The 17,769-nt window shown below is 36.5% G+C and overlaps 1 protein-coding gene across 1 annotated transcript in view; it reads right to left on the bottom strand.

The window, feature by feature from the left end:
• POF1B (POF1B actin binding protein) overlaps positions 1–17,769 on the bottom strand; it is a 107,383-nt gene that overhangs the window by 36,676 nt on the left and 52,938 nt on the right. The window contains exons 7-9 of the mRNA XM_004378873.1: positions 8,236–8,366; positions 4,427–4,454; positions 3,081–3,155 (exon numbers count right to left, since the gene is read on the bottom strand). Coding sequence (XP_004378930.1) covers positions 3,081–3,155; positions 4,427–4,454; positions 8,236–8,366 — 234 coding nt within the window. The remainder of the gene's footprint in view (positions 1–3,080; positions 3,156–4,426; positions 4,455–8,235; positions 8,367–17,769) is intronic.

Below are 17,769 nucleotides of genomic sequence, written 5' to 3'. Positions count from 1 at the left end.
TAATTTGGAAAAGGATAGTGAGAATAGCAGCACAACTGGAAGAATGTAATCAATGTCACTGAATTGTACATGTAGAAATTTTTGAAATGGTGTGTCTTTGGCTACGTATATTTTCACCAGAAAAGAAAAAAGGTCCTCCAAGGTCGAGAAGGGAGAGTGTTGACATGTTGTGGGTTTGTTAACCAATCTCATAAAACAATATGCATACTGACTGTGTAATGAGAAACTATTTGTTCTGTAAACCTTCACCTAAAGTACAATAAAAAAAATAAAATAGAAAACAACAACAACAAAAAAGGTGCCATAAACAGATGTAAAGGAAATAATTAAGACATTTATATTATAAATGCAGAGGGTTAAGGGAAGAAAGGGGAACAAAGGTTTCCATAATTCACTGAAGCTGGTAAAATCTCAGTCCCAGCTGGGTATATAATGTAATACCTAGAAAAACCACTATATAACTATACAAACAGATACACTCAAAAGCACTATAAATAAATCAAAATGGAATTTTAAAATATGTTCTAGTAACCCACAGGAAGGGAAGCAAAGAAAACAGAGAAACAAAAGAGAGAGAGAACAAGCAGAAAACAAAAAATGAAAATGGCAGATCTCATTCTAACGTATCAGTTGCAAATGGTCTAAATATACCAATTAAAAGACAGAGGTTGGCAGAGTAGACAAAAAAAAATTACCCAGCTATATGTTGCCTACAAGAAACTCACTTCAAATATAATAAAAAAAATTAAAAAATCAAAGAAAAAGGATATACCATACAAATATTAATCAAAAGAAAGCAGAAGTGGCTATATTGATATTGGATAACATCAACTTCAGAGCAAAGAAAATTACCAGGGACAGAGAGAGACATTACATTATGGTAAAAAGATCATCTCAGCAAGACGACATAGCAATCCTAAATGTTTATGCACCAAATAACAGAGCTGCAAAATGTGTGAAGCAAAAACTGATAGAACTGAAAGGAGAAATACATTCACGGTTAGAGCCATAGACTTCCATATCCCTTTCTCAGCAACTGATAGACCTACTTCGCAGAAAATCAGCAAGGATATAGAAGAACTCAATAACACCACCAACCAAAGGGTCTCATTGACATTTATAGAACACTCTTCCCAAGAACAGCAGAATATATATTCTTCCAAGCACTCACGGAATATATACCAATGGAGATTGTATCTTAGACCATAAAACGAATTTAAAAGAATTTAACTCTATACAGACTATATTCTCTGGCCACAATGGATTCAAAGTAGAAATCAATAACAGAAAGGCAACAAGAAAATCTCTAAACATTTCGAAACTAAACAATACACTTCTAAATATTCCATGTGTCAAATAGGAAGTCTCAAGGCAAATTAAAAAATACATAAAAATGAAAGGAAATGAAAAATACAAAATATCAAATACATATCAAAATTTTCAGGACATAGCTAAAGCCACATGAGAGGGAAATTTATAGCACTGAAATGCTCACACTGGAAAAGAAGAAATGTTTTAAATCAATAATCTAAGTTCCTATCTCAACAGAGTACAAAACGAAGAGCAAAATAAACCAAAGCAAGCAGAAGGAAGGAAATAATAAAGATAAGAACAAAAATCAATAAAATTGAAAGCAGGAAAGCAATAGAGAAAAATCAATGAAACTAAAATCTGGTTCTTTGAAAAAAATCAATAAAATTAACAAACCTCCACCAAGATTTCCAAGGAGAAAAGAGAGAAGACACAAATGACTAATATCAGGAATAAAACAGAGGATATCACTACGGACCATGCAGACACAAGGGGATACTATGAACAACTCTGCACACATAAATCTGACAACAAAGATGAAATGGGCCAATTCCTTAAAAAACACAAACTACCACAACTCATCCAACATGAAACAGATGGCACAGTGGTTAAGAGCTTGGCTGCTAACCAAAAGGTTGGCAATTCGAATCCACCAGCTGCTCCTTGGAAACTTTATGAGGCAGTTCTATTCTGTCCTATAGGGTTGCTATGAGTCAGAATTGACTCGACGGCAATGGGTTTGGGTTTAATTTGTAACTATTAAGGAAATTGAATTTGTAATTTTAAAATACTCCCAAAAAACAAATCTCCAGGCCCAGGTGGTTTCACTGGAGAATTCTACCAAACGTTTAAAGAAGAGTTAACACCAAGTCTACACAGTCTTTTCCAGAAAATACAAAAGGGGGAAACACTTCCCAATTCATTTTATGAAACTAGTATTACTCTGATACCCAAACCAGACATAGACAATACAAGCAAAGAAAACTACAGACCAATATCTCTCATGAACTTAGAGGCAAAAATCCTCAGCAAAAGTTTTTCCACAGAAATAGGCCTAGAATACACTTGTAAATAATATCAAGAATGTCTCCAAGATTTAGGTTCTCAATAGCATATGCGATCCCCACATCATTCCTCTCTCTATAACACAGCCCGAGTGCCACTAAAAATAATATTTCATGTGTTTCACAAATATTTCACCAAGTCCAATACTTGGATGAGAAACAAAAGTCTGACACCAAATATCAAACTTAGAAATTTGCCTCACTAGACAAAACTAGATTATCTTTAGAATGCATTCTTGTAAACACTTGTACTCTTGTTTATAGTCATATTTCCTTAGTGCCTATCTTGATCTGTGGTCTCTCCTTTCATCATAGGAGAATTTACTATTCTAGTGGTCGCTAGTCTTCCACAACTCAGGAAAAGCAAGGCAGTAGCCTTTCCGTCTCTCACGGCTGGGGGTAGGGTGGGTGGAATCTGGTAGAGGATGGAATGGAGAAGAGGAAGACAAAGGCTGTGGGTTAAAGTCTCAGTGTACTAAAGCACTGAGTAGAGACTAGGGGTATTCCGCAGCAAGGAATACTCTTTCTAGAATGCTTTTCTGCATGTTAGTCATTCAATACTACTTTTTGATGGTCTGACTAATCTATAATGCAACCTCTGTTTAACCAAAGTATAAACCACTTAATTCCCTTAATTAAGGGAAACATCCTAGGTTAGCAGTTTGTTAGTGCTGATTTCACATTCCCACTCCTGAACTTCCTCACCTGCAGAATATAGCGAATTTGTTGTTTTGTAAATTCTGAAAGTCCTGTAGGAATCAATGATTCAATGTCTTCTGACTGCAAAAAAAAACAACATGCTTATTATTAAACACATACACATTAGTATTTTGCTTGTAGGGTCAGCAGCCCACAGACTTTTGTGAACTGGAGCATATTTTTAGGGACAATAAAAATTCACTTTTTGAACAATAGTTTCTGCTAACTTCATTCCTAGTCTTATCATTTTTTACTTTTAAAAATCAATTATACTATGTACACCATGGAAAGGGCCTTCAATTCCAGGTATTTTGGGAAATCAGACTTTCCATTTCTATTAAACATTTTAAAATGTGTAATTTAAAAACAAAAGAATTGTCTATATAACTCCAGCAAACATTTTATTTCAGTGTATCTTTCAACAATTGGAAGGCATTTTTTTTTTTGGATGGTAGATATAATATTTTAGAGGCTTTTTATAAAATAATGAAAACATTGGCAAATAAAACAAAACTAGAGGTGTTACAGAGCTTGTTGAGAATTTACACAGAGCTGTGTCACAGCAACTAACTCAAAGCTTGAAGGTTCCAGTCCACTCAGAGGTGTCTCAGAAAAAAAGGCCTGGTTATCTGTTTCAAAAAATCAGCCATTGAAAACCCTGTGGTTCTACTCCAACACACATGGGGTCGTCATGATTCAGAAATAACTTGATGACAACTGGTAGTAGTAGTAGTACAGTAACACTGATAAGTTTCAACTCATTTTAAGTGATAAGGTGAATTCAAGTTATGAATTTTAAAAGGCAATTTAGGGCTTGCTGAATTATTATAAGGAATGCAATATACCAACATACTGGAATTAAAGGTGAAAATTAACACAAAAAGGAGCAATTGTACTTTTTATGTTTGAACCAATTCTTTCTCTATTTGATGACTTACTCCACTAAAGGCAATTATTAATAAAATATACTCATGTAATAGAATTAATACTGGAACAAAACTTTACTTCACGTTTCAGGCAATTCGGCATGGGACATAAAAGATTTCGAAGCTAGAACACAATAAAACTAAATTTGCTATTTGGTCAATAATGTAGATCTCAGTTTTCTAAAGCGATGTTGTTCTGATAAGCGAAGACCAAATTAAATCATGAAATGACAGCATTTTTGCTAATGATTATTAGTCTTACAGGCGTTACAAAGATATATTAAAGCAAGAAATGATCACTATTTCTTTCACTAACCTGTGTTTCATTCTAATAAAGGCACCAAATTAAAGATATACTATTAGTGCAAATATCATAATCTACTTTTATTATCAACTATATTTGATTTTCAGCTATTTTGCACTTACCTCATCTGTAGACTCAAAGTCCTGTTTGCTACAAGAATGAAATAACAAGATAAACATCCTTATGAAATGTATTCATTGTTCACATATAAATCTTAGTGTTCGATTAATTTTATCTTACTTTTTGATATATCATACTAGCACTGAGTCAACTTATAATTACAAATGAAAATACTTAAAATAAATACAATGAAATGGTACTTGACAAAAATAAAATCATTTTCATGAAATTAACTGATCTGTTTTAAATGAACAAGTGGATAACAAACCAAGAAAATGTGCATAATTGGTTATTATCATACATTAGCACTAGTCCATTTGTGACTAGAAGTCCTGGTGCTTGGCAATACCTTGGTTAATAAATAGGAATAACAGTTACTCTCTATTTCTACCTCCCTTTTCTCCTTCTTGTATTGCTCCATTTCAGGGCTGATTCCAGCTTATTTCTCCAGTGTCTTCAAGTTCTTCATGCCCTCTTTATCAACATCAAAACTTGCAAGACAAGACTGAGTAACTCCTTCAATCTAGACTATAGTATAAATGGCAGTGATGAGACTTGAAGAATATCTGCATTTTTATATAGGGACAAAGCCTTACGCAAAATGACCAAAATTCTAGTGGGATAATTGAATTTCTAGCACCAAAATGTAGTGGAGAAAGGTTTGGTCATGGGGTTCAGAAGGCCCTTTGTGGAGCCATGTTAGAGAGGTAAATGCTTCAGGAGAATTGTTAGTGGCTGTACCAGTCTGGTACTTGCTCCTTTGGAGGATGGTGCAAGCTTGGAAAGACATAGTTCTACTGATGTCAGTGTGCCACAGACAGGCCTTTAGTTTTGCCTGCTTGCTCCCTCTGCACTCAGTGGAAGAATTAGGCCTGAAATACATATGGTGAACATACTTCTAAAATCTGAAACCAGTGCACATGGTCTGACAGCAAGACAGAATATTTGAAAGTAAGACAGTTTTGGAACATCCTAGATATATGGTTGCCATACCCTCAGTACACAAGGAAAGTACATTAGCTAGCACATTAGCTCCTACCTTTACCTTCTAAGCGATTGCTTATGAGTAATATATTGCTTACAAAGATAAATGGGTCACTCACTGTGCAAAACAACTTACATGCCGTTATAAAAATACACAGACTGGTGTGGAGAAAAAGAACTGAAGGTCCTGTTTCCCAAGGCATGACTGCACATATGCAATTGTCTGTCTGTATGTATGTGTTATTCCCTTTGTTGCCCAAAATAGAGATTGTGAGGAGGCCCTACCTAGCAAAAAAAAAAAAAAAAAAGAAATATCTTCTAGTTTTTTGTTATAATGTTTTACTAAAGTAACTGTGTGTATATGTTGGAAGCTAAAATAACAAAATATGAATCACAATGCAGTTTTAGTAGCCTTGCATCACTGTTTACTACTGTTAACTGAAATGTTAGCATTAATAGACCTTTTGTGTTATAAAAGAAACTAATCCTTCTTCCTTCCAGTCCCAACCTAGTATGCATGTCCCCAGTCACTTGCTTCTTTCTACAAATAGGAAAAAAAAACTAACTAAACAAAGAAACAAAACAAGGAGCAATCAACAGCACTTAATATTGGAATTTTTTAAAGTAACCAGAATGGTTTCATGAGACAACCTTCCTTATTCTGAGCATGCAGCCCACTCATTGCTGAATTGCAGTTTGGAAAATGGAAAGTGGAGACAAAAGGGAAGGGAAAGAGAGGGAAAGTGAAAACAGAGAGCAGAGCAGGGAAGTGGAAAGGTCAGTGCTGATCACATCTTCATTCAGCACTGGGGATTGGTGGCTAGAATTACATCAAGCAAAAAAGAAACTGAGTAGTGCTCACTATATGTCATATCACCCCCTAGGAAGGAAGGAAGGGAATAGGAAAAACATAAGAAGAAAGAAAAGGAGGGAGAGAAACAGGGATGAAGAGAAAGAAACTGACAACTGACAACCAAAAACTCTTAAGTGCCAAGACTTTGTGAGACCCTCTCCACTCTGGAATGTTTTCTGATATGGACACGTTAGCTTTCCATGTTCTTTCTGGTATTTTTAGCTACTCTAGGAATTAAATGCAAGGCTTTTAAGTGCTTAATTACAGATTTAGGTCAGTCATGTGTATTTATCAAAACTCCTCAATGAGAAGAAATCATTCCAAAGCACTTTATCTGGATGATCATTATGAAATAATTAAGCTTCTCTTGCTCAGTTACTCTCTACTTCTAATTAGTATGGGCCTAGTAAACCTGGAATATATTTAACTCTCATTCTATAGATCTTTACTGAGTAGCTACATTGTTAGGGATATGTGCTCTGAACTGTTGCTGGGCAATAGAAAACACAAATATTATCCTGTCCTGTACTTAGTACAAACATAGTTGTTCCAAGGTAAAATTTGAACATTTGTCAAACCAATATAAATCCTGTGACCTTTCCAAATTTGACAAATCAAAAAACAGATATTTCCTCCCAATTTGTCTTCAATGTCTTAAACAATTTCCCTGATGCTACATATTTAGTATATCAAAGGTTAAGTGATTTGCCTAAGGCAAAAAGGTTCTCTGAGTGTGGATTCTAGTCCCAGCTTTTGCCACTTTTGTGACCTTTGGTCAGTGGTTCTCAAAATTTAGCATGCATCAGAATTGCCTGGAAGGTTTGCTGAAACACAGATTGCTGGGCACCACTGTTTCTGATTCTGTAGGTCTGTTCTCAACAAGTTCGTGCGTGATGCTGCCACTACTTGCAAGTTCATGTCTTAACTCATTTACTGCTTATAACAAATCTATGAGATAAATACTATTATTATAACCCCTGTTTTACAGATGAAGAAACTGAGGTGCAGAGAAGTTTAGCATTTTACCTGCTGCTCAACTGCTAACCGAAAGGTCGGCAGTTCATAATCAATGGCTCTGCTCCCATAAAGACTACAGCCTAGAAAACCCTGTGAGGCAGTTCTACCCTGTCATATGGGATCACTATGAATTGGAATCGACCCAATGGCACCTAATAACAAACATCTAATATGTAACAAAAACTGAAACGTGAACCCAAGATATGAACTTTGGACCCAGAATCAGAGTGCTTAAGCACTATGTCTCTATATGCCCCTTGAGTTTTACAATGTTATACTTTGATAGGGATATTCACTAAGCACCACTAATGCACAGAATAGGAGCACCTAAACCAAACTGAAGATCTAAGGAAGACTTTGCAGAAGAGCTGAGTGATCTTTTATAAGTGAAAGAGGACTTACAAAAGTTTGAATCCTTCTCAAGCACTTAGTTGCTGTGTGATCTTAAGTTGATAACTTATTCTCCAGTAGGTTATTGTGTAAATTAGGTAACATAGACAAAGTACTAAACATAGTGCATATTAAACTATGGCCTCTATATGTTGAGCACACATAAGTGGAAAGCAAACAGTAGTGTCAGTGATTGGCAGTGGGACCGAATCATATACCATCAGTGTAATATTTTACAAGTCATAGTATACCATGCATTTTTTTTTTGAGCTCCTTGCCCAAGAAGTTTCTCTTGCCATCAAAGTGCATTATGATGAAAGGTATACAGAATTCTTTATTGATCTTAAAAAAGATGGTGTGGTCTTCTTTGGTGATTTTCATAAAGTTCTCTCCTTAAAGAAAACTAATAGTTTCTGAAATCCGGTAAAAGGCTTGAGCAATACCTTAACTCTTAAAATTAGATATTTGCTCCGTTCTCCTCATATAGTGCCCATTTCCCCTTAAAAATAATAGTGTTGTAAAATGTTTCATAACTACAAGATAAGGCAAATGATATATTTACCATACCTTCCTCCAATTCTCTGCAAATGTTGTAATAAGCAGTGATACAGATCCATATTCTTACGGCTTAGATCAGCAAGCAACTCTCCAAAATACTTGGGGTCCAATTTTTCAGGGCCAGCATCCTGAATTATAACCTGAAAAAAGCATCAATCATAATTATAAACAATATTAAGTTTTTATGAATTCACAGATGTTTTGATGTGAAATGAAAACAAGTAAAATAATGTATTAAAGCAAGTAACTCATTTCACAGTCATCACATAAATTAAGCCACTAAATGTTCTTTGCATCTGAAGCATACATTTTTCAATATGGGAGGAATTTAAAGGAAAAGCAACATTACACTAACATTTTCAGTTTCATTTCAGTCAAGGCAGAGTGGTCTAATGAATGCAAAATTTGTAAAATTTATGTAAAATTATTTAACATAGGTGCTTAATTAAAACAGCGAAACAAGTAAATCAAAATCTCTAAATTGCCCATTATCACAAATGGCTTAGTCATCTGTCTCCTTTGGGAAAAGGAAATGTGAATTGTTTAAATTATACTGTTTATAGAAAATTACTTTCATTTAGACTTACATCTTCTCAGTGAAAGCCAGCTTGATTTAGTAGTATATCTTAAAGTTAGATTAAATAAACCTACTTAACTCAATGTGTTTTTGTGTATTTCTTGCTGGACTCCCTTTATTTATCATTTGGACTACATATCTAGTCAATCTGACATGGGAAAGAGTAGCTAACGGCCAAGCGTAGAAAATTCATAGACTGCTGAGACATTTGAAATGCTGAGCACAAATTATTATGAATAGAGTCCTAAATAAGACATTCTATTGACTTCATATGTTTGGTACCAAACTATTTAATATCTTCGGCCACCTTGCCTCTCATCTCCAAGATACACTGCCACAGTGCCTGGAGGATAATAACCTAGGTTGTACCCCATACAACCTTTGATATTGCATGTGGGACCAAGGGTACCCTATAAACACATTTACTCCTAGGTATGTAGATGATAAGCGAACTTCAGATTTGACCATTGATACTTGCTTTTCAACCTGTCCTCTGAATGCAGACCCTAAGATATCATGCATGTTGAGGAAAATGGGAGGACTGCAAAGTAAGCAAAGACAAACCTTCATAATCATGTCTGGGATATGAAGTCATTCACAAAATACCAAAACAAAACAAAAACAAAAACCAAACCCGTTGCCATCGAGTTGATTCTGACTCATAACAACCCTATAGGACAGAGTAGAACTGCCCCATAGAGTTTCCAGGGAGCGCTTGGTAGATTCAAACTTCCGACCTTTTGGTTAGCAGCCATAGCTCTTAACCACTATGCCACCAGGGTTTCCAAATAAATACCAGTAAGTGAAAAAAGCAAGATACAAAATAGTGTATAGTATCATTACATTTTTATTAAGATATGTATATTTGTAAAAGTCTGGAAGAATACATCACTATGTTAGTATTTATTTCTGAGTGGTGGATTTTTTTTTTCTTTTTCTTATCCATGTGTTCTATTTTTTTCTATAAGGAAAAAAGTTCATTTCTATATTTAAAAGATGGAAAAAAAAACCTGTATTTTTTATAAGTTTTACTTGCTATTTATTTTCTTTAGCTATCTTGTACATGTACCCATTGGAGCTGTTTTCCTAGGGAGGTAATGATTGCATTCAAAACAGAGTAAAGCCTCCTATATGAAGGCATGAGTAGGCATAAGTAGATGGGTACACTTGTGAAGTCAATATCATCACACCAAAAAAAAAATAAACCCATTGCTGTCAACTCCAACTCATAGCGACACTATACAACAGAGCAGAACTGCCCCACAGGGTTTCCAAGGAGCTGCTAATAGATTTGAACTGCTTACCATTTGGTTAGCAGCTGAATACTAACCACTGCGCCACCAGGGCTCCAATATCACACACAGTATGCTTAAATGTCACAGAATTAACAAGTAGTGTGTGTGTGTGTGTGTGTGTGTGTGTGTGTGTGTGTGTATGAGTGCATATATATACCAGTTGCCATTGAGTTGATTCTGACTCATGGTGACCCCATGTGTTTCAGAGTAAAATTGCACTCCAGAAGTAGATCACAGGACTGTCTTCCTAGGCGCCTCTAGATGGATTCGAACAGCAAACCTTTCAGTTAGTAGCCTAGCGCTTAACTGTTTATGCCACCCAGGGACATATATATAACCTTTAAATGCTTACATGAACATAGTAACCCTTTCTGTTTCTCAACATTCTTTCTACTCTAGTTATAATAGATCTCATCGTCCTGGGCGCACACCATGCTAGTCCTGACTCTGGGCCTTCACTCACGTTGTTTGCTGCTTAGAATACCCTTTATCCTTGTTGTCTATCCAAATCTTACTCATCCTTTGAAGTGCATCTTAAGATCTATTACCTCCATGAAAACTGAAACTATGTCATCCAACAAACTAAATTCTATTTAGCTGTTTGGGATATTATCTTGAATTGTTTTCACATTATTTTACATATGTAAGCCTTGTTCTCTCAGTACCTTCTCACTACCCCGAAAGAAAAAATCAAACTTAAGAGCAAAGAATGAGTCATACTTTTTGGTATATCCTATAGAATTTAGCACAGTACTGATCGAACACCCTATAGCTGCTCAGTAAGTACTTGCTAAATTGGAAAAAACAACTGACTAGAAGTGATCCCAAATGCCAGCTGATTCTGAATAGAATTTTGTCACAGTTTTATCTCTTAAAGCGACCAACCAAGAATAGGTAAGAAAACCAAACACAGTATAGGCAACACTTCCCCAAAAATGTTGTGGTGGTCCCTTGCACACTCTAAGTTCAAATCAGTATAATTGCAGCAACTTCAATGAACTGACATTTAAGTTCTATCTAGACTTCTGGATCTTGGCCATCAGCTCCTCAGTGACACACCCCCCTCAAGAAATGAACGCCAACATTAGGTAAGCCTTTATTCAGAATAAACATGAATACCTAAATTTATTTAATGTTTTATTCATGCATTTCTCCCTTGTTGTTGTTGTTAGGAGCCATCCAGTGGATTCCAACTCATAGTGACCCTATGTACAACAGTAGGAAACACTATCCTCACAATCATTTTTATCCTTGAGCCCATTGTTGCAGCCACTTTGTCAATCCATCTCGTTGAGGGTCTTCCTCTTTTTCGTTGACTCTCTGCTTTACCAAGCATGATGTCCTTCTCCAGGGACTGATTTCTCCTGATTGCATGTCCAAAGTATGTGAGATGAAGTCTCGCCATCCTTGCTTCTAAGGAGTATTCCACCTGTATTTCTTCCAAGAAAGATTTGTTTGTTCTTTTGGCAGCTCATGGTATATTCAATATTCTTCGCCAACACCATAATTCAAAGGCGTCAATTCTTCTTTGGTCTTCCATATTCATTGCCCAGCTTTCGCATGCATATGAGGTAATTGAAAACACCATGGCTTGGGTCAGGTGCACCTTAGGCCTTAAAGTCACATCTATGCTTTTTAACGCTTTAAAGAGGTCTTTTGCGGCAGATTTGCCCAATGCAATGCGTCGTTTGATTTCTTGACTGCTGCTTCCGTGGATGTTGATTGTGGATCCAAGTAAAATGAAATTCTTGACAACTTCAGTCTTCTCTGTTTATCGTGCTGTTCCTTATTGGCCCAGTTGTGAGGATTTTTGTTTTCTTTATGTTGAGGTGTAATTCATTTTCATCAGTAAGTGCTTCAAGTCCTCTTCACTTTCAGCAAGTAAGGTTGTGTCATCTGCATAACGTAGGTTGTTAATGAGTCTTCCTCCAATCCTAATGCCCCTTTCTTCCTCATATATGCCAGCTTCTCGGATTATTTGCTCAGCATACAGATTGAATAGGTATGGTGAAAGGATACAACCTTGATGCACACCTTTCCTGACTTTAAATCATGCAGTATCCCCTTGTTCTGTTCAAACGACTGCCTCTTGATCTATATACAAATTCATCATGAGCACAATTAAGTGTTCTTGAATTCCCATTCTTCACAATGATATTCATAATTTGTTATGATCCATAGAGCAGAATGCCTTTTCATAGTCAATAAAACACAGGTAAGCCTCTTTCTGGTATTCTCTGCTTTCTGCCAAGATCCACCTGAATTTAGAGACCATCTCAAGAATAGATTTGTTGTATGGTACACTAATGACCAAAGACCAGATGAGTTGTGGGATGACATCAAGGACATCATGCATGAATAAAGCAAAAGGTCATTAAAAAGACAGGAAAGAAAGAAAAGACCAAAATGGATGTTAGAAGAGACTCTGAAACTTACTCTTGAATGTAGAGGAGCTAAAGCAAATGGAAGAAATAATGAAATAAAAGAGCTGAACAGAAGATTTCAAAGGGCAACTCGGGAAGACAAAGTAAAATATTATAATGAAATGTGCAAATACCTGGAGTTAGAAAACCAAAAGGGAAGAATACGTTCAGAATTTCTCACGCTCAAAGACCTGAAGAAAAAATTCAAGCCTTGAGTTGAAATTTTGAAGGATTCTACCAGTAAAGTATTTAATGACTACTGACCGTTCTGCTCAGGGCCACAATAAATGGATCCTGATAGAATGGGAGAAAAATATGAAACAGAATTCAAATTCCAAAAAAATCCAAAATTACTGAATCAGTTGAGACTAGAGGATTCCCTGAGACAACCGCCCTGAGTTACTCTTTGAAACTTAAACCAAAACTGTACCCTGAGGTCACCTTTTAGCTAAATAAAATATTGGCTCATAAAAGCAAGAGTATCGCCCTTGAGTACTGCACACATTTAAAAAATCACCTGTTTGAGACCAAACGGTCAACAATTACTCTAAAGCAAAGATGGAAATGTATAGGCACAGGGAAACTAGATTACTGGAAATGGGACATTCAGAACAGAACTGATGAAAATGTTGACACATTGTGAAAAATATAACCAATGTCACCGAACAATTTGTGTTGTTTTTGTTGTTAGGTGCCATCAAGTTGGTTCCGACTCGCAGGGACTCCATCTACAACAGAAAGAAACACTGCCTAGTCCTGTGCCATCCTAACAATTGTTGTTATGCTTAAGCCCATTGTTGCAGCCACTGTGACAATCCATCTCACTGAGGATCTTCCTCTTTTTCCCTGACCCTCTACTTTACCAAACATGATGTCCTTCTCCAGGGACTGATCCCTCCTGACAACATGTCCAAAGTATGTGAGATGTAGGCTCACCATCCTTGCTTCTAAGGAGCATTCTGGTTGTACTTCTTCCAAGACAGATTTGCTCATTCTTTTAGCAGTCCATGGTATATTCAATATTCTTCTCCAACACCACAATTCAAAGGTGTCAATTATTCTTCAGACTTCTTTATTCATCATCCAGCTTTCACATGCATGGGAGACGATTGAAAACACCATGGCTTGGGTCAGGCGCACCTTAGTCTTCAAGGTGACATCTTTGCTTTTCAACACTTTAAAGAGGTCTTTTGCAGTAGATTTACCCAATGTGATGGGTCTTTTGATTTCTTGACTGCTGCTTCCATGCGTGTTGATTGTGTATCCAAGTAAAACAAAATCCTTGACAAGTTCAATCTTTTCCCTATTTATCATGTTGTTGCTTATTGGTCCAGTTGTGAGGATTTTTGTTTTCTTTATGTTGAGGTGTAATTCATCTTCATCAGTAAGTGCTTCAAGTCCTCTTCACTCTCAGCAAGTAAGGTTGTGCAATCTGCATATTGAAGGTTGTTGATGAGTCTTCCTCCAGTCCTGATGCCCCTTTTTTCTTCACATAGTCCATCTTCTCAGATTATTTGCTCAGCATACAGATTGAATAGGTATTGTGAAAGGATACAACCCTGACACAGCTTTCCTGACTTTAAATCACACAGTATCCCCTTGTTCTGTTCGAATGACTGCCTCTTGATCTATGTGCAGGTTCCTCGTGATAACAATTAATTGTTCTGCAATTTCTATTCTTCACAATGTTGTGCATACTTTGTTATGATCCACACAGTCAAATGCCTTTGCATAGTCAGTAAAACACAGGTAAATATCCTTCTGGTACTCTCTGCTTTCAGCCAGGATCCATCTGACATCAGCAACGATATCCCTGGTTCTGCGTCCTCTTCTCAATCCAGCTTGAATTTCTGGTAGTTCCCTGTTGATACACTGCTGCAGCCGCTCTTGAATGATCTTCAGCAAAATTTTACTTGCGTGTGATATGAACAAGTTTGTTTGATAATTTCTGCATTTGGTGGGATCACCTTTCTTGGGAATAGGCATAAATATAGAGCTCTTCAAGTCGGTTGGCCAGGGAGCTGTCTTCCAAATTTCTTGGCATAAACGAGTGAGTACTTCCAGTGCTGCATCAGTTTGTTGAAACATCCCAATAGTATTCTGTCAATTCCTGGACCCTTGTTTTTCACCAATGCCTTCAGTGCAGCTTGGACTTCTTCCTTCAGTACCATTGGTTCCTGCTCATATGGTACCTCTTGAAATGATTGAACATCTACCAATTCTTTTTGGTACAGTGACTCTGTGTATTCCTTCTATCTTCTTTTGATGCTTCCTGAGTCATTTAATATTTTTCCCATAGAATCCTTCACTATTGCAACTCGAGGCTTGAATTTTTTCTTCAGTTCTCTCAGCTTGAGAAATGCTGAGCATGTTCTTCCCTTTTGGTTTTCTATCTTCAGCTCTTTGCACATGTCATTATAATACTTTACTTTGTCTTCCTGAGCTGCCCTTTGAAATCGTCTGTTAAACTCTTTTACTTCATTTCTTCCTTTCGCTTTAGCTACTTGATGTTCAAGAGCAAGTTTCAGAGTCTCTTCTGACATCTATTTTGGTCTTTTCTTTATTTCCTGTCTTTTTAATGACTTCTTGCTTTCTTCGTGTATGATGTCCTTGATGTCATTCCACAACTTGTCGGTCTTTGGTCATTAGTGTTCAATGCGTCAAATCTGTTATGGAGATGGTCTCTAAATTCAGGTGGGATATACTCACGGTCGTATTTTGGCTCTCGTCTACTTGTTCTAATTTGCTTCAGTTTCAACTTGAACTTGCATATGAGCAATTGATGGTCTGTTCCACAGTCAGCCCCTTGCCTTGCTCTGACTGACGATATTGAGCTTTTCCATCGTTTCTTCCCACAGATGTAGTCGATTTGATTCCTGTGTATTCCATCTGGTGAGGTCCAAGTGTATAGCCACCATTTATGTTGTTGAAAGGTATTTGCAATGAAGAAGTCGTTGGTCTTGCAAAATTCTATCATGCAATCTCTAGCATCATTTCTATCACCAAGGCCATATTTTCCAAGTACCGATCCTTCTTCTTTGTTTCCAACTTTCACATTTCAGTCTCCAGTAATTATCAATGCATCCTGATTGGGTGAACAATTTGTGTAGTAATTGTTAAATAGGAACCTAATTTGCTGTGTAAACTTTCACCAAAAGCACAATAAAATATTATTATTTTTTCTTTTACAATAAAATATTATTAAAAAAATATTTCTTTTTTCTTTTTTGCACAAATATTCTCTTGTCATTGCAGTGCACACTTGTAGACCTTTTAGGCACCTACTTTTTTGCCCACATAAATCTGTTGAGCCATTAATGAAACCTCTACTCAGGTGGGTTTTGTGTGGTAGGTTTAGGCATCCAAACAAAGAAGCACAGAGGGCCAGAATAAGGAATGATTTATATCAACTCTGTGTTCATAGCTACAGTTTGTCTGAACTACTAAGAGCAAGTAATGTTATTTTGAGAAAAGGTAATAGTAACTAATATTTATTTGGAACCCTGGTAGCAATGTGGTTAAGAGCTCGGCTGCTATACAAGAAGTCAGTAGTAGAATCCACCAGCCACTCCTTGGAAACTCTATGGGGTAGTTCTACTCTGTCCGATAGCTTCGCTATGAGTTGGAATCCACTCTATGACAACGGGTTTGGTTTTTTTTTTAATATTTATTTTTTGCTTACAATGTATAAGCACTATGCTATGCACTTCACATGAAGATTAAATGAGGTAATGCTATCTTGTAACCACTGCACACTATTGCTTCCCCAGACGACCTCTTATACTTGTTCTCTCTGACCTCTTTGGAATTACGCCATCCTAATTGCACCTTTCTCTGCAAGTTCTTTGGTCTAGGACTTGAAACAGTAAGAAATTTGATTTTATTAGAGCTAAACTATACAAATAACAGCTAAATTTCATATAAACAATTTTATTTACCTGTAGAAAATGTTAGAGCATTAAAATTGAATAATGGCCTCTTTTCAGAAAAGAGACGTCAAGGTGGAAAAGCAGGAAACAAAATTTTACTTTTGTATGAATCTATTTCTTCCCAGTTTTGTGCAGTCCACGATTTACGATAACATTTGAGTAACTCAGTAAAAACCAAATCCAGTTGTGTTGAAAAGGTTGGAGATGACATGACAGAGGGAGGCCAGATTATTATCTTTTGTTAAGTATTTGACAGGACTAGTGCTAAAGAATAAGATGAAATTTTCCAACCATAGACTGTGACGTGCTAGCTGGTAATATTTTCCATTACTAAAGCACAGCTCCTTAGAGCTTCTCAGTTTTGTTGGAACTGTTTGTGGGTGTGTACTGCCATTTATTTGAGAGTTGGCCCAAAGCCATGTACTTGTTGCCTTGCACAAGCCAAGATAGGAGGTTTCCCAAAAAAACATAAATGCTTCGGGCCAGAATAAGGTGGCTTTAATGGATGGCAGTTTTCTCTCTGTGACAATATTGAATTGACAGACTTGAGATACAGTTACATCTCATATCCGCTTATCTTCCTGATGAATGAGAGCTATGTCAAACGTCAATCTCGGGTACTAGCTTTAGCTTTTCACATACAAACAGGGCAGGAATACATATTGTGCCAAAGAATAGTGTTCCCAGATATACAAAATGTGATATTTCTCCAAAAATATTACAAAAATTATCAAAAATTCTTCAGCATGCATCAGTAAAGTAGCTTCAATCAGATCACTATTTGACTGTAAAAATGACTATAAATATGTCAGGCAATGTCAGGCAGTGCAATTCCTTGTCTCTGATTGCAGGTATGAAAATCTTGATAAAAATCGTTCTAGCAAACCCAAGGTAAGGCAACAGTGTTTAAATGTGCAACCAGAGGAAAATCAGTGATCATTTTTCAGAAAATCTGACAAAGGAAGTAACTAGTAAAGGGAAACCATGGGTCTCCACCAAGTAATGACTATCACCTTGGAAGTTCTTGTCCTGGTTCCAACTTGGGATTTTGTTTCATATTTGTGATCTATAAGATGCCAGAATGTGATCATTTCTTGCAAGTACCTATATGATATAAACTTGCATAGTCAAAGATGACACTTTCGACCAACCATCTTTACAAACTGCAGTGGCAGTTATCATAGAGTCTTGTAGTGGACATACACTAGTTGCTGGTTTGGACTGAGCTTCCTACATTTTCTTGCCTGGTCCCGCTTATACCAAATGACACATTTGTGAGAATGCTACTTAGGGGTAGGGATAGTTGTGGTCAATAAGTA

The sequence above is a fragment of the Trichechus manatus genome, unplaced genomic scaffold (genome assembly GCF_000243295.1).
Source record: "Trichechus manatus latirostris isolate Lorelei unplaced genomic scaffold, TriManLat1.0 scaffold00060, whole genome shotgun sequence".
Lineage (NCBI taxonomy): Eukaryota > Metazoa > Chordata > Mammalia > Sirenia > Trichechidae > Trichechus > Trichechus manatus.
Note: the sequence above shows the minus strand (reverse complement) of the source record. Positions and strands in the feature narration are given on the sequence as shown.